Below are 18,718 nucleotides of genomic sequence, written 5' to 3'. Positions count from 1 at the left end.
CCATTTCTACCCAAGCACAATGTAAAAATAAACAAAATAACAAAAAATTTGGTATCACTGCGTCCGTAAAAGTATGAAACTATTATAATTAAACGGCGTAAAAAAAATATTTTTAAAACCCCACAATCGTTGTCTTTTGGTCACCGTAGTGCTAAAAAGAAAGAAATAAAAAGTGATAAAAAAATCGTATGTACCAAAAAAATGGTGCTAATAAAAACTACAGCTCGTCCCGCAAAAAATAAGCCCTCACACCGCTCAAACGATGGAAAAATATAAGTTATGGCTCTCAGAATGTGGTGAAACTGAACACATTTATTTTTTTAACCAATAGTTTTTTCTTTGTAAAAGAAGTCAAATATGAATTTTTTTTTCTACTTTCTATTGTCTAAAACCTGGGTGCGTCTTATAGTCAGGTTCGTTAGTTTAAAAAAAAGTTCATCAAACAATAAAAAGAAAAAGGGCACAGTAAAAATAAAACAAAATAATTTCTTCCATAAAAAGTGGTTTTATTTAGTAAGTGTAAAATTTTAAAAAAAATAGTAATAATAGTAATTTTTTTATAGTGCCAAAATTTTCCCCAGCACTTTACAATTCAGAGCGAACACTAACAGACAAAAGCAGACATTACATAGTGACAAACTAGTTAACAATTAAAACAATAGGAGTGAGAACCTTGCTTGCAATCTATCATGAAATAGGGGAGACAAGTTAATACGCCTAAAGCTGCATGAGCCGGTCACCGGCCAATGTCTGTGTATGACACATGAAGTACATTAGGGTGCAGGGAGTGTGGGGAATATTGCTGAATGAAACGGTCAGGTTCTGATGACTAATGTAAAATATGGTTTTAATGGTGTTAACAATAAAGTTAACACATTAAATAAACCGCATGATGAACTTACTGTCGTGGAAATCAATGGCTCAAAATATATTAGACTGAAATTTATACGAGTCCAAACAGACTCTCAAGGCTAGGCCCCATTATTCAGTATCCTAATTAGGATATTTCACCGATATATATCGAGAGAGGAGAAGAAAACACACAGACGCTGCTGATATGCTCAAAATACTCCTCTGAAGGATTTATTTCCAAGTTCAAACTGTAATACTGAAATTCAGAAGGGGTGTAGGCTTGAGGTTAACCAATCAGAGACAATGTGACAATATTTGTTATTCAGTAAAAAGCATACAATAAAATACATCCCAGATACATCATTATAATTCTTCACACATTAGGTTTGCAGGTGGCATTATCTCTCTTGGACAGAATGTTCCCGTGGAGATGGGGGAGACTCTCTTCACACACATATTTTGGCCCTCCCTTCTGACTCCCTGTTCTTTCTCTACAAACTTCGCATGGGAACCAAGGTCAAAGATAAAACATACGAAATCAACATTACTTGTATTAAAGGAACAATGACTTTCCTATTCACTACAAAAGAACCAAGATGGGAACTCCAGACAAGATGGCTACTGCACGAAACTAAATAATTTAAACATTATTATAATCACTTTCACATAATACATATCTTAGTAATTCGGCATCCTGCTTGATCATTCATAATGTAATTTCATACAGAGAATTTAAGCAAATAAACCATCCTTCACATTAGTATAAAAAAAACCCGCAAAAAACAATTGAAAAATTGCTTTTTTCTCCCATTCACCCCCCAAAAATATAATAAAATGTAATCAATACATTCCATGCACCCCAAAATAGTAACAATAATAACTACACCAGGTCCCGCAAAAAAACAGCCCACACATGGCTACATCAACAGAAAAATAAAAATGGCTCTTGTAAGGTGGCGATGCACAAACAAATAGGTAGCACTAAATGTAGTAAAACAAAAAAAACCTTTACATATTTCGTATCGCCGTAATCGTACCGAATAAAGGTTACCTGTTGTTTACGTTCCATAGCGAATGACGTAAATTTAAAACAAAACAATGCTGGAATAGCTGTTTTTTATAATTACCTCCCCAATTATTTTTTTTATAAAACATAATCAATATATAATGTACATCCGAAATGGTGCCAAAAATACAACTTGCCCCGCAAAAAACATGCCCTCATAAGGCTATGTTGACAAAAAAAATAAGAAAAAGTTATGACTCATGGATTACAAAGATGAAAAAAACTAAAAAGAACGCTTGGTGATTAAAGGGAATGTGTCGCTAGAAAATTATTATTATTTTTTTTTTTTAGTTAAACAGTTAGTATATTACATGATCACACATTGTTCTAATTTTTTTTTATTTTTTCACAAGTCAGGAAATATTATAAATTAGATTCTAATTTATAACATTTCCTTGTGCTGGTCACTAGAGGGAGCAATTCCCAAAATTGCAGCATTGGCATGTGGTAAAGCAACCTCATTACTTTATGCTGCAAAATTGGAGAATACACACTCGTGTGCTCAATGAATCCCCCTCCTTTATCCTGGCTAGTGCCAGGAGAAAGGAGGGGGTTGAATGTTCAAACTTCCTACACTGTGTGCCGCCATTTTTTGAGCGAATGCACAGTGTAGTAGGCTTACATACAGTGGTAATCACACAGTAAAACACGAACATACACAAACATAACTTACCTGCTCCTGCCGCCGCCGCTGCTCCCTCCGCTCCTAGTCCTTGCTTCTGAACATATGTCCGGAAGCTGCGACCGGAAGTAGTCATCTTACGGTCCGGCCGCGGCTTCCGGTCCACATGAAAATGGCGCCGGATGTCGCTCGGCCGAAGACCTTCCTTTTGGACTGTGTGGGAGCGGCGCATGCGCCGTTCCCACACAGACGGTGTACACCATGGTGAATGGAACGGCTCCCGTTCGCATTCTCTATGGGGATGTATGTGCTGTATTCCATCTCTGTATGTGTCGTTAATCGACACATACAGAGATGAAAAAAAAAATGGCAGCCCCCATAGTGAAGTAAAAGTAAGAAAAAATAAAAAAGTGAAACACAAAATCACAAATAAATAAAATGTATTTTAATAACACACTAAAAGAAAATGTATATAAAAATATTTTTTTTCGCAACACCTGTCCTTTAAGGAGTTATATACCACAATGGTCTACATCAACTAGAGCTTAAGCTACAGTATCAAAAATGCTGAAACATGCCACATTGACCTTCATCTACAAATGTCAAAGAAGTACATAATGCACAACCCAAACAGCTACTATGCTACCCTGCTGTGCATTAAAATACAACTTAAAGTGTGACCGACGTTTACATTTCTTTCCCATAAATCAATAGTACAAGCAAATAAAATCAACTTTGTAATATATTGTTAGAGAAAAATGCCTCTTTCTCCACTTTTCAGGCTCCTCTCCTGCATTGACCACTCGCTCTGAATACACTGCTAAAATCCTGTATACAGTGAGGCAGAAAAGAAGATGGTTCAGTTAGAAATCAGGTTACAGCTACTACCCATAGATGTCTATGAAATCATTCAAATTGGTCCCTGTGTTCATCGGGGATTGCAATCTAAATTCTAAAGTAACTTATTAGTATGTTTAAGTGTGGAGGGAAACCAGAATCTACGGAGGAAAGCCATGCAAACATGGGGAGCACAAACAAACTCCATGCATATGTAAGAACCAGGGGCTTAACAAGACGATCAAGTGCTTGGGACACAGGCGTTTCCGAGTCCAAATCCTGACACACAGAAACCTTGTGGCACAAGACATAATCTGTAAACTACTGCTTCCTATAAATATATAATGTATGATAATGGGGTATATAATATGTGGGGAATGTCTGTACATAGGGCATATAGTATCTATATGGGACATATAATTAAAAAAAAATGAAATGGTTATTTTTCTATAAACACGTGTTTGCATTTATACTGACATATTTGGCTACCTTGACTTTTTTTAAGGCCAAAATACTGCATTGAAATTTTTTTCCAACTGATAACTGGAATGAAAATAGAACCAGGAAAAGAGAGAGGGTGGGTTAGGGTACTGTGGATAGCGAGGAAAATAAAGGCGATCTATAGGTTATGGACCGGTACTTTGTTTGCTTTGGGATTTTAACAAATCTTTGCTACGCATACTACCAATGTGGTTTATGCCTTACTATTTCATTTATTCAAGACCGCAAAGATCAATGGCACTTGTTTGAACTCATTCTAGCATAGGTTTAAAAGTTTTTGTTTTTTTCTGTTTTTTATACATTTAACTCATATAATAGATATGTTTTAATAGAATATAATCTTACAATAAGCTTTTAAGTTTTAACTTTTCCTCTGATCTCTTATAGGTTGGCCTCCCAGCAAAGTCTGGAGTTTCAGGAGGTATACTTCTGGTAGTTCCTAATGTTATGGGCATTATGTGCTGGTCTCCACCATTGGATAAGTTAGGAAATAGTGTTCGTGGGATTCAGTTTTGCCAGGTTAGTATGATATATACAGTAGACAAATTTAGTATGTTGTGTGTTTTCCTTTTTATACCCCAGTTATTTATTTATTTCCTGTTGCTTAATTAACTCCAACATATTCCGCAGCACTGGACTGATATTGTTATCATTCACATTAGTCGCTGTCCCTAATGGGGTTCACAATCTATTTTCCCTATCTCAGGCATTTGCTATCCACTTCACTCCAGTATGTCATTACTACCTTATTTCTAGCTTAAAGATTTATAATCATTTTTTATAAGACTTTCTACTTGCACTTCTCCTTTTAAATGTAGTGCCATTGTAGTGTGCTGTTCTTATGCAAATGTCATAAAACAAATTAAGGGGGGATTCACACGAGCGTGTATTCGGTCCGTGCGGGCCGCCTGGTTTTCACGCGCCACGCACAGACCAATACAAGTCTATGGGGCAGTACAGACAGTCCGTGCTTTTTGCGCAGCGTTTGTCAGCTGCGCAAAAAGCGCGACAGGTTCAATATCTCCGCGTATTTCGCGCATCACGCACCCATTGAAGTCAATGGGTGCGTGAAAACCACGCAGGTCGCACGGAAGCACTTCCGTGCGAACCGACTGAAACAGCGCACCAGCTGTCAAAAGGATGAATGAAACCAGAAAAGCACCACGTGCTTTTCTGTTTCCAAACATCCAAATGGAGTGTCTCTGAGATGAGCGAACCCGGACAATCGAACCGAACTTCACCGAAATTTCCGGTACGCGACGTCCGGAGATAGTCACTGTCCAGGGTGCTGAAAGAGTTAAACTGTTTCAGCACCATGGACAGTGACTACCGATCCCAATAAACATGAACCTGTAAAAAAAAACGAAGTTCTGACTTACCGATAACTCCCGGCTTCTTCCTCCAGTCTGACCTCCCGGGATGACAATTCAGTCCAAGTGACAGCTCCAGCCAATCACAGGCCAAGCACAGGCTGTAGCGGTCACATGGACTGCCGCGTCATCCAGGGAGGTGGGGCCCGATGTCAAGAGAGGCGCGTCACCAAGGACGCGTCACCAAGGACGCGTCACCAAGGCAACGGCCGGGAAGTTCTCGGTAAGTACAAACTTTTTCTTTTTTTTTAACAGGTTGCTGTATATTGTGTTCGGCATTCACTGTCGAGGGTGCTGAAAGAGTTACTGCCGATCAGTTAGCTCTTTCAGCACCTTGGACAGTGACGGGCGTCGACTAGCCTCATCTCTATGATGGCGGCAGCGCGAAAATCACGCAGCCGCGCATCATACACGGATGACACACGCAGCTGTCAAATGGTTTTTGCGCGCGCAAAACGCTGCGTTGTTTGCGCACGCAAAAACGCAACGTCCGTCTGTATCTGCCCTAAGACTTCGTTATATAGACGCAGTTTCAAATCACACCTAAATTGAGTTCTTCGACAAAACAAAAACAGGGGGGAGCTTCCTAGTTTAATATTGTACTGCTGATTGTACCTTACCCCCCCTTAATATGAAACGGGCTCAGGAGCAGGTGTCACTGTATATTACAGCTGACTCCTTGCTCAAATGGCCGAGATTGGAAATAACACTGATTCCGTCCCTTTAACGGCTTAGTCAATAGCTACTACAGCATCTAATCTGTTAAACAGAGTGGGGGCCTTCTGGCAGCCTGCCTCCCCCTAATACGAGAAAGCAAAAGGCACGATACTCTGCAACACATAAGTCTTGCAGTGTATTGTGCAAGCAATCTGATGATCACTTGTTCACTTCCCCTAGTGCGACTAAAAAAAAATATTTAAAAAGAAGTTTAATAAAGTTTTTACAATATATAAATGAACATTAAAAGTTAAAAAAATACCCTATTTCCATTTTTCTCTGAAACAATAAAAAATAAACATGATAGGTTTTGCCGCACATGTAACGATCCGAACTATTACAATAAACTTCATTATACCGCACAATGAACCTCAAGAAATAAAAAAGGCTAGAATTGCTAAGGTTTATTGGTCACCTCATCTCCCTCAGAGAAAAAATGTATAAGAAGTGATCTCTATCACAAATTGGTACAATAAAAACTACAGCTCGTCCCACAATAAAAACGCATTTACACTGCTCCATCGATTTGAAAAATACAAAGGCGATGGGTCTCAGAATAAAGCAAAATTTGGTCTCGCTTATAATTGTATTTACCCGCAGTAAAAATGAAACCCAAAAGGCAATCGAGGAATTGCTGTGTTTTTTTTCATTTCACCCCACAAAATACATTTTAAAAGTTTCTCAGCACATTATATGGTACATAAAATGGTGGTATTAAAAACTACAATTCACCCTTCAAAAAATAAAAAGAAACCTTCATATGGTTATGTCAATGGAAAAATAAAAAGGTTATGGCTCTGGGAAGGCAAATCCGAATATAAAAAATTAAAACTGGCTACAGCGGGATAGGATTACTGATATACTGTTTCTATGTACACTAACCTGGTTGAGTTGTGCTATCAATAGGCACAACTCTACTGAAGGCTTTGGCTAATGTAGAATTCTGATCTGGCTGAGGCAGCCTCATAGAGCTTCTTCTGCAGAAGGGATTAGACAAATCTGGAAGTGAGAGGGGCGAAGTTCTATAGTGTTCAGCTCTGAAAGCTCTGTTGCTGGCTGTTCCACATTTTACAATGATCATGGCAACCGTGTAAAAAAATTTCGTAGGTAACTTCTTATATTTAAAAATAAGAAATGTGTTTTGATCCCGCTCTGGGATCCTCATCAGACATAACATATCTTTGTACACCATGGGGGGAATTTATTAAGACTGGCGTTTCATATTAAGGCTGACAGTTGGAGCAAACTTCGACACATTTATTAAAAGGCAAAAGCCTCTTAATAAATGTTTTGCATCTTTCGGCCAGCGCAACAACCGCCATACATTCCTCCCCTTTGGCCAAAAAGAAAAAGCACACACATACTCACTTCAGCACTTTTCTTCCCTCTCCAGGCCCTTCGCCAAGCAGCATCACGACCTTATATGCGTCGCAGCACTTTAACGCCATCAGTGCTGCTTGGCATACAACATCCTAACGCTGCTCGGCGTCAGGTCCTTGTATGAGCTGCACTGGAGTTATAAGGGAGCCAGAGGGGAGAAGAGGAGCGGTTCAATGAGTGTAATTTTTTTGTGGTTTTATTATTTTTTATTTTGTTTATTTAACTGTCTAATGGAAGGGGTAGATCATAGTCTGATGGGGGGACAAGGTAGGGGCCCAGCGCGGGCCTCTACCTTGCTACGCCACATAGTAAATTTGACGCCAGCTAGGATCTGGTGTAAATTTCCACTTTAATTTATGGCGGTTTTCTGGCGCAAATGATGATTAATTTGTTGGGCCACGGTGGTCATGCCCCTTTCCCCGAGGTCACGCCCCCTCCCACTAAAGTGACTTGGGTGGCACCAAAAGGCGCATTCTGCGCCGAAAATTATGACTTTTGGTCCCTTTTGCAACTTTTCTATGCCGGAAAACGGGTGCAAAAAGGTTGGTAGATTACCCCCTATATGTTTTTATGCAAAAAATTGTCTGGTTCAAGCCCAAAAGGTAAAAGGTTGGTAATTTGACAACAAATACATTAAAAAAAATACTGCCTTTTTTACCACTAGAAAACCTGATCTGCAGTATAAAAGCATGTAGAGAAAAAGTTAATAAATACATCTCTGTAAAAACAAACATTTAATATAGTTCATCCTATTGTTGTTTTTAAATAAAAGAATTTAAGAACGAAAGAATTTTACATGGTTGCTCATGATTATTGTAAATTGGAGAACAGCCAGCAATTGAGCTTCCAGCATCCATATACAGAACTGAACACTATCTGAGTTTATTCCTATCGCTTCAAATTTGATTGTAATACTTTTTAGTGAATTCCACCTCTGATATTTAAAATGCCTAGTTTTCTTTTTCTTTTTTAGCAATCTGATTTTTAATGAGTTTTTGGAAAACCAAAACAAAAGTATAACAAGTAGGATACAAAAACATAATTCAACATCCATGAGAAGTAGTATAAAGTAGTATAAAGTCCGTAGCTATGACTTGCCGACCCGCAGCTGGCTCTGGTTAGGCAGGTAAAATTTTGCCACAGTAAATAATTTGTCTAATAATCTGCGGATCTTCACAAAAAGAAAATGCCTACAGAGGCCAGCAGGTACTTGTGAATCGCAATGCTTAATCCTCTAGACCTAGCCTCCGTGTTGGTGCTATGGTACCACCTTGAGTAATGTTTGTGAGATATAGATGGGACATGGTCCGATTTAAAGTGAGTTTCCTGCAATAGTAAAATGTGTACTCTGGTTTATGCATACGATGAAGAACTTGTCCACGTTTGAAACCCCCTGTTTAATGAGCAACATTGAAGGGACGTCATGGCGAGGGACCAGAGCAAGACAGATGGGATAGGAGAAAAAAAAAGGGGGTAAATTAGGTAGGGATGGGGGGGGGGGGTGAAAAATAAATAAAAGAGAAAAAGGAAGAAAGGTAAATAATCAGAAGAACAAAAAACAAAATCTAAGTGATGTTGTAAGCCCCCCAACAACTAAGTACAGGTGTAAAGAAGTCAAGTATAAATGTGTTCGATAGAACACGCCTTAACTGTGAGTTTGTCTGATCTACGGTAAGCTCTATACCAGTCGAACCCTGGGCGATTATAATCAATCCTAAGGCCCCATGCACACGACCGTGCCCGCAATCACGGAGGTTTTTTGCTGTCGTGTGCATGGGGCCTAAGAGTATATTGGCTGAGGTAAGGGTAAAAAAGAGAATATACATTGTATGGAGAAAAGCTATAAACTAACCAAAGAGGGGAGCAAACATAACAGAATGATATGCATGTATAGAATCCCTTATATCAAAGGGTCATAAACCATGTAGGCAAAACTGTTTTACAAAAGGTCCATGAGTTGAACATACATTACATATTTTAGTCCCCCTAGCAGAAGTAGAATGAAAGTAAAGAATTTTCTCATATGTTTCCACTTTCTGTTCTAATGTACAGTCAGTTCAGTCAAAATAACGTATCCTTTAATTCTCCAGTACATACTGTAGAAATGTCAAATATGTGTACATTGTTTAATGTACAAGATTGGGCTGTCACACTGGTCCTGCCAATGATGCAGTGCCATCAAAGCCAGCATGTAAATTAACAGGCTTTTGGCATGTATATATAACTTATAAGATTATATAAAATCGACATTGTTTCTTTTTGTTCTTCTTTTTTTTTTTGTGCAGGATTTAGTATCTCTGTGCAATTTTCATAATTATGATAATCTTCGTCACTTTGCCAAGAAACTAGATCCACGCAGAGAAGGAGGTGATCAACGGGTAAGTACAGTGTTGTAAACAAATGTATTATTTTTTTGTTTTATGGCACATTATTTGATTTTAGTTTTTTACACAATGCTTCTTGACTTCATGTATCAGATAATGGTGCAGATTGTTTTATATATCAAATAAGTTAATAAACATTAAAATGTTGGATTTAAGGAAGTTTGAAATGAATGGTCAGCTTTTTTTTTTTTTTTAAAGGCATTTTATGGTTTCAACAAATAAAGATTATTCTTTGTATAATGAAAAGTTATACAATTGTCCAAAATACTTTCTGTATCATTTCCTCACAGTTTTCAAGATCTCTGCAGTCATTCATGTGATGCAGTTGCTTGGATCATTACAAGACAGAGCTCTTATAACTGTACTGTAATTCTAATGACTGTAATTCACATGAGGGCAGATTTTGTCCACAATGGATGGATTTAGAGCTGCAATTCTGGTCTCATTTTAAAGATAAGAAGCCATGATCTAGGACAAACTAGAACCAGGCTGAAGTGGGATCTGCACAGACTTACAGGTCCAGCTTCAATATTTGTGGGACAAGCTGAAAGCATTCAGGGACAGGAGTAAGGTCAATGATCATCCTCCTGGCCCTTTATAACCTTAGTTGATCCCAGGAACGGAGGTAATAACATTAACAAAACCCTCCTCCTTATCAATCATAGAGAATATTTTAGGCGTTTTCAAAAAACACATGTCCATCAAGTTTTATGATCTTAAGTTAGGCCCTTAGGTTATGCCCTATGTTTATCTTGTACGTCAGGCAGGTTCCTGATGTACACACTTAACGTGTCCATAGAGTTACATTGTAAAACGGAGGCCAAAAGGACGTGCTTTTGGATTCCACCTGGCCAGCATACATCAGTGTACCACAACAAAAAGATATCACGGGCATTCATTAAACGGATATGCCAATGGAGAAGTGGCAGCGTTATCTCTATTCACTTATTTCAGAGTTACGGAAACAGCTGAGCAAGTATTCTCCCTAATTTAATACAAAATTCAAAAGTCGCATCGAGAACCTGTGGTTTTAGCGTTTCTTTAACACATGCGACTATAGACATAGATATGTGTTATGTATGATATCCTCACATCTTACCGTTTTTTGCACAGTATACATTTTTTGCATAAGTGGTCTTCTAGAGTAAGCATTATAGTTGCAAATTTGAATTTTTGTTCAATCTTTGCTTATAATCACTGATGCAAATTTGCGTTAAGGTGATGGTATGTATACATTTTTGTTTTGTATTTTTATAAATGGCATGCAATGTGCTTTCTAAAATACCATAGATTTCATAGATTTTGGTAGCATAGTAGCTCTTTGGGTGAGTAGTTTTTTTTTCTTTATCATGTTTACAGATAATGCCTGAATGTTCCCTGCCCTCTGTTTCCGCATTTTTTTAAAAAAAACACAAGCTCTTGTTGGTGTAGACGTTTCTAGTACATATGAAGTTTGTACACCTTGATCTATTATTTGTAAAGTGTATTTTGTACTTTTTTTCCCCCAAAACATATTATTTTTAACAGTTGCATGAAGGTGGACATGGCTGTAAATAGCAGGTTTAGACAACTGCAATCAATCACCAGGTTATCTGCTTTCTGGAAATCTATAGTTTAGTGGTGCGTTCAATGTGGCGTGTTTAATCCTTTTTATATAGATGTTGTTTTTATTTTGACCCTTGCGTTGCCAGGTCTTTGGAAATTTTTGCACCACTGGTAGCCAGGACTATTTTTACACCTTTAATGTGTACAAATAAAACCTAAATTACAAATAAAAAAAGTCATACTAAACACCTATAACCGTATAATTTTTGAAAGTAGACACTGGGCACGTTGTCAAAATGCCACTCAGCACTTTGATATAAAATTGCATCAAGGTGCCTATGTGCATAAAGTGTAATTTTTTTACAAAAAATGCATATCAATTAATATTTGGGGCTAAAAGTGTGACCCAAGCAGAAAATTAGATGCACTACACATTCGAAAAATAAAATGTCAAGTTGTGCATACATAACGCTTAGATTTATGTCTTCATGCACTGTCTTCATGAAACCACAAGAATTGAAATGACTGAAAATTGCAGTTGTCTTGACCTATTGTAGGTAGCCATGTCCACCTTCACATAACTTTGTGAGCAACAGAAATATATATATTTTTAAATGCGTTAAAACATACATTTCCACCTAAAACTCACATACCACAGTGGTTTACTCATAAAAACAATGTAAAAATAATAGATTTACGTGTGCAAAATGTATATACTCCAAACGCTTACACCAACAAGAGCTTGTACTCTCAAAAATGCTGAACAGAGGTCATTCAATATTTGGCCATCATCCCCAAATGTGTTAAAAATATATACTGCACATGGCAAACCAATACTATGCTACCATAATCTAAATGTTTTGAGAGCGCACAGCATACCCTGAATAAAAATACAACTTAATAATTTATACACACAACCACATTCACGCAACTTTGCATATAAGCAAAAATTGCATGAAAATTCGATTTTGTTACTAAAATGCATACTCATTCAGAATGTACTCTGAAAGAGATTGTTATACATACCACACATGTCTTTGTTTACAGGGTCATGTTTTAAAGGAACACTAAAACTGCAGGAATGTGCTAACCAATTTTTGCTTGCAAATTAAATTAGGAATTATATAGGTTTATCATTTTCCATCCCCCTTTACAAAAGGCTGTGTTTATACGTCCCGTTCAAAATGTGTTGCTTTTTTTATGTGGATTTTAAAAAATTGTGGTAAAACCCAATAAAAATTTTTAATTGACCATGTCATGTTAACACAGCCTAAGCCTAATCAATAAGCATAAATCCCTAAACCTAGTCTAATGTGTTAAATAATCCTTTTTTTATTATTATTTAATGTAGCTAGTTGGAAATGATCATGTATGGCATCAGTGGGTGAAAATGTTTTTTCTAAGTGACTGAAATGTATTCAATCCATCAGAAATGTATTAGAATCCTTCTTTAGTGATAATTGTTATCGCTATGACTGTAGAATTTAATAGGTATCGCTAGGGAAGTGGTCAGTGAATTTTACGCCAAAGATCGGGTACTGACCGGTTAGTGACAGTGTAAAATGTGTAAACATTATTAATGTTTGTGTGGGTGCTTGGTGCCACTTATTTGATATCGCAATTCGGACGCTAGTAAACGTGCGGTTAGTGGAGTCAATAAACAGCCTAATTAAGTATAGAGAAGGGATTTAGTTGAGCAAGTTCTCATCTTCTCACTTTTTTCTGGAAAAAAAACCCCCATATGTCACAATCACTGAGGAAGTATGCTCTCTGATTGATAAGGGGGTAATCACTTGAACAGAAGTTAATGTTACCCCCTACTCCTGGGGTCATCTACAGCCATACAAGGAGCGGAAGATCACATTATTCTCCTACTCTCCCTGCATGCTGCCAGCATGTCCCCCACTACCCCTTCTACTCCACACAAGCTGATGTGAGATCTGCAAATACTGTAAATGCAGCTCTCACTTCAACCTATTCTAGCTCATGCTAGATTGCAGCTAGAAATGCGATCTGTGTCTTGTTTTAAAGACAAGGTTCTTTAGATGAAGTGTTTGCCATACTTGCTATCTGAAAAACTGCTTTTCCTTTACATTAAGCTAACCTAACATTTCTGGATAAATAATGGTTGCCACATTTTCCGCCATTATATGCAAATTAACGTTTAATACAATTGCTTCCTGAACAAATACTTATATTTTGCACTTGAATAAATGCAATCTTCCAAAAAAGTAATACTTTTTTATTTGAGTTTATTATTGTATCTAAGCAGCCATGATATATTTTATGCATCCTATGAATTAATAATATCTGTTTATAAATGCTCGTATTTATGAATGCTAGATGTTGTCCTAATATAGACCGGAATTGCTATGCTTGCTTTTTACTTTACTAACCCTGGCTATGGAAACTAGATGTCTTTTAGCAATATTACAACATCTCACTGCTCAGTTGGTTTCGATCCTCAGACTCTCAAACGGTCCCACATGTGAGAAACTTCTTCACCTGCACCAGAAGAAAAACGCACCGGTATCGCGCTTCCCATTGCGTACGGCAAAGACGTTATACCAAGTATCACCAGGTTTTCTTCTCTTGCCTTAGACTTCAGTAGTGTCCAGTTCAACACAAACACTTGATAAACTGATTTCATCCCACCATGGCATAAAGATGATTTGTATGTCTTTGGAACGTCCAATAATAGAAGCTGGAAATAGGCTGATACCGTAGAAACAGCTCTCAGTAAAATAAAGATGTATTCATCATACTCACAGACTTGATATAAAATAAACACTTCCAGATACAATGCTTACAGATAAAATAGCGGCACGCCTTACACCTGCACGACCCCATGTTTCGCCCTGTCTGCTTCTTCCGGGGCACATAGGCATGTCTTATACTACAGTTAAATAGTCACTTATCTACAACTAAAATTTATATATAAAAATATGTACATAAAATCAATCCCCATAGTGCCAATAGTATATCTAATATGTATACAATATAGAAAATATACAATACCATGTATAATATTGAGGGTATGTGCACACGATGAGAGGCTTTTACGTCTGAAAAGACAGACTGTTTTCAGGAGAAAACAGCTGCGTAGTTTCAGACGTAAATGCTGCTCCTCGTATTATGTGAGGCGTCTTTGACGCCTGTAATCTTGAGCTGCTCTTCATTGACTTCAATGAAGAACGGCTCAAATTACGTTGCAAAGAAGTGTCCTGCACTTCTTTGCCGAGGCAGTCAATTTACGCGTCGTCGTTTGACAGCTGTCAAACGACGACGCGTAAATGACAGGTCGTCTGCACAGTACGTCGGCAAACCCATTAAAATGAATGGGCAGATGTTTGCCGACGTATTGTAGCCCTATTTTCAGACGTAAAACGAGGCATAATACGCCTCGTTTACGTCTGAAAATAGGTCATGTGAACCCAGCCTTATTCTTTTGCTGAAACAGTCTGTATCTGTAAATTTGGTTTTTGTACCTTCTTCACTTTTTCAATATTATAATACAAAGTTAAGACGAGTTTACATGTTTTTTTGATCATATATTGGAAGAATTCTGTTAACCGACCGGCATCTTTCTCCCAAATAATAACCACAGCTTCAATATATCTCCTGTTGGCCTTTATATACTGAGCATAGGTGTTATTTAAAAAAATAAAATCTTCCTCTCAAACTGCCAGATTTTCATAACTGGGTCCGAATTTTGCACTTATCACTGTATCGATGGTCTGGATGTAGTAATGATTATTAAAACCGAAATCATTTTTTATCTACCGTAGTCCAAATGCAATTAATTTTGAAATAAATGTAGCCTGCACTTCTTTCTCTTGTTATAAAACACATATAATTGCCTTTAATCCAAGTTCGTGCAGCATTCACGTGTATAAAGCGGCGACAGATACAGAGAATGGTATATTCAACAACTTCCATATCTTCAGCCCAATGCATAACCTCTTTATAGTCCGTCAGATATGAATTGATATGTAGCACATATTTCTTCAAAAAGTGGTCCATGTATTCTGAAATTGTACTGGTCAGGGAATTTATCCCTGCCACAATTGGACGTCCCAAAATGTTTCTCTGTTTTTATGCACTTTGGGATGAAAGTAAATAACTAAAGTTTTCTTTAAAAAAAAAATCTATATTTAAATATTTTAATTATTTTCGGTCTAGTATACCGTTGATGTTTCCCCCTAATATGGCTTTTCACGGCGCTCACTAAGGGGCCTTAGGCTAGGCCGTCATCCTTTTAACGCCGGCCCAGTCTAAGTCCTGCACGGGTGTCCCGTGCAGGCTAAAGCGGGTGCTCGGCCGTCTAATGACAGCCGGGCTCCTGTTCTAACGGCCGCCATCAAAGTTTACTTCGATCGTGGCCATTTAACCCATTAAATGCTTTGGTCAATAGCGACCGTGGTATTTAAATCATTTACAGAGGGAGGGAGCTCCCTCTCTCACCCATCGGCGGCCCGCAAATGCAATCGTGGGTCTCCGATTGGGTGCCATGGCGGCCAGAGACCTGATAAAGGCCAGAGGCACGTCCTAATAGATTGCCTTTCAGTTTTACACTGACCAGCAATAATGGTTTGGTATACTAAGTATACCAAAGCATTAGAGCAGCGATCTAAAGATCGCATAGTAAAGTCCCCTAGTGGTACTTCAAAAAGAAGTAATAAATGTAAAATAAAAATTACAGTAATTTTTTTTTTAGTAGAAGTGAAAAAAAAAATGTACACATATATGATATCGCCGCGACTGTAATAAACCAAACAATAAAGGTAATATGTAATTTAAACCGCAAGGTGAACACCGTAAAAAAAACGCAAAAAACAATGGCGAAATTGCTATTTTTTTCCATTGCCCCCCAAAAAGTCATAATAAAAGTTAACCAATAAGTACCATGTACCCCAAAACAGTACCAATCAAAACTACGTCTTGTTCCGCAAAAAACAAGCCCACATATCACTACATTGAAAAATAAAAAATTACGGCTCTTGTAAAGCTTAGAACGCAGATACTGTTGAACACTATCACAGAGCAGAGTCAAAAGTTTGCTATGGGGCCCAGTCTTTACTAGTTACGCCTCTGTACTCACACCATTACAGACTTTTTTTTCTTCTAATAGTACAGCTGTAGCCAAGTTTCTCTTGACTGATAACTTGCCGCAGCGTGAGATCACTCAACAAAAACAAGGAATGCCAGAAAGGCATTGAAAAAGTCAAGTTAACGTTTCTTGCCACTGTGTAATTAATGCGTTAAGAGTCAAGATAAAGATGGCTACATCTGTATATCAGAGATGAGGCCGATTGCAATACTAGTCCCAGGGTGGTTTTAAAAAAAAAATCTGTGACTTTGCTTTATGAATGAAGGTAGATAGTAGTACCAATCCCTGAGTGGTTGAAAAAAAAAAGATTCTGTGTCTACCTGTCACTTATTGAATGAATGAGGGTAGATAGTAGAGATGGTTGCTTTGAGTAACATGATCCCAAAAATAGTTCAATGAAGGTAAATAGACGTTTGTGAATGGTCACCTAAATCACAACACCTAATTCAATAAGTAATATTAATGATAGTCTATGTGGGTTTTAGCTGAATTTAGGGTAAACTTATTATGGGAGTAGGATGTATTATATGTATTGTCTGCTGTATGAATTTCAATATTGTATATGGTATTGTATATTATCTGATTAAACATGAGATGTGCAATGTACACCTTTAGATATACTAATGCCATCATGAGGATTGATTTGTATGTACATATATGTTTATATATACAGTTTTTTGTACATATCTTATGCAATTGGAGTTAAAGAGGCTCTGTCACCACACTATGCGTGCCCTATCTCCTGCATAATGTGATGGGTGCTGTAATGTAGATAACAGCGGTGGTTTTTATTTGGAAAAACTATCATTTTTGAGCAAGTTATGAGCAATTTTAGATTTATACTAATTAGTTTCTTAATAGACAACTGAGCGTGTTTTTAGTTTTTACCAACTGGGTGTTGTACAGAGGAGTGTATGACGCTGACCATTCAGCGTCATACACTTCTCATTGTTACAGTGTGATTGTGCAGTGAAAGAAGCTGGGCTAGAACAATGAGAAGTGTATGACGCTGATTGGTCACTGATTGGTCAACGTCATACACTTCTCTGTACAACGCCCAGTTGGTAAAAAGTAAAAACACGCCCAGTTGTCTATTAAGAAATTCATTAGCATAAATCTAAAATTGCTCATAACTTGCTCAAAAATGATACTTTTTCACTTATAATCTGGTGACAGAGCCTCTTTAAGTGGCACGCCTACGTGCCTTGGAAGAAGCAGACTGCCGACTGCTATTTCATCTGAAAGCGTTTATTTTTCACCAAGACTAGGAGTATGATAAATAAATCTTCCTTTTATTAAGAAATGTTTCAACGGTATCTCCCTCTGTCCAGATTATGTTATTGGCAGTACTGAAGCTGAAGTGTTTGTGTAGAACCGGACACTACTGAAGTCTGAAACAAGAACAAAATAATGATACTTGGTATAACGTATGTGTGATACCAGTGCGTTTTATTCTAGTGGAAGAGAGGAGGTTTCTCACATGTGGACCATTTGAAAGTCTTCGGATCGAGACCAATGTCTCTAGAGCGGTGAGGTGTTGTAATATTGCATTGTTTTCTACTGAGGAGTACATTGTGAACACCAACTTTTCAACCATCACCTGTTCCGTTTGGAATACTTAGTGTGCTGGTATCTAATTTGACTTATTTTAGGTTTTGAGTAGAGTTTTTAGCGTGTTTACTCTAATTATGAACTACTTTTTCTATTTAGAGAAAAGAGGGCAATTGCCTGTTTTTTAACTTGATTCATAAATTTGTATGAATTTTTCTACTCCTGATGAGTGCTGAGTATATACAGGAAACTATTTTGTTCCCCCTTTTTGCCTTTATTTGTACATATCCTAATTGTCCTAGCTACCAGAGGTGCAAAATGTCCAGAACCCCAGCTTAAGGCCGGGTACCCACACGTTGGATACGCTGCATAAAAATCACACAGCGTATCTGACTTGTAACCCACAGTACATTCCATCTGAAAAACCACACCACATCGTGGTGCGGTTTTTTAGCCAGAATTAACTCTTCGGGAAAAAAAACATGTTCATACTTACCCTCTCCCTATCTTCTGCGCGTAGTCCGGCCTCATAAGATGATGTTGCATGCCATGTGACTCTGCAGCCTGTGATTGACTGCAGCGGTCACATGGGATGAAACGTCATCCCAGGAGGCCGGACTGCAGGAAAAATGAGAGAATTCTGGGTCAGTATGAATAATTTTTTTCCTGAGTGGCGATTTTTGCAGCGGAATGCACTGATTCTGGCTGGCGTGAACTACAAGGGCCCCTGCAGTAACAGTGTATGTACCCTCCTCGCTCCTGACTCGGGTCTTCGTCTGACCT

The 18,718-nt window shown here is 37.8% G+C and overlaps 1 protein-coding gene across 2 annotated transcripts in view; it reads left to right on the top strand.

Moving 5' to 3' along the window:
• The window catches only part of GLS (glutaminase), a 413,780-nt gene that overhangs the window by 205,016 nt on the left and 190,046 nt on the right, over positions 1-18,718 (top strand). For both annotated transcript variants that reach the window (XM_075829939.1, XM_075829940.1), the window contains exons 13-14: positions 4,266-4,397; positions 9,631-9,723. In XM_075829939.1, the coding sequence (XP_075686054.1) occupies positions 4,266-4,397; positions 9,631-9,723 (225 nt within the window). The remainder of the gene's footprint in view (positions 1-4,265; positions 4,398-9,630; positions 9,724-18,718) is intronic.

Source organism: Rhinoderma darwinii, chromosome 6, assembly GCF_050947455.1.
Source record: "Rhinoderma darwinii isolate aRhiDar2 chromosome 6, aRhiDar2.hap1, whole genome shotgun sequence".
NCBI classification, from domain to species: domain Eukaryota; kingdom Metazoa; phylum Chordata; class Amphibia; order Anura; family Rhinodermatidae; genus Rhinoderma; species Rhinoderma darwinii.
This window is presented reverse-complemented; position numbering and strand designations above follow the sequence as displayed.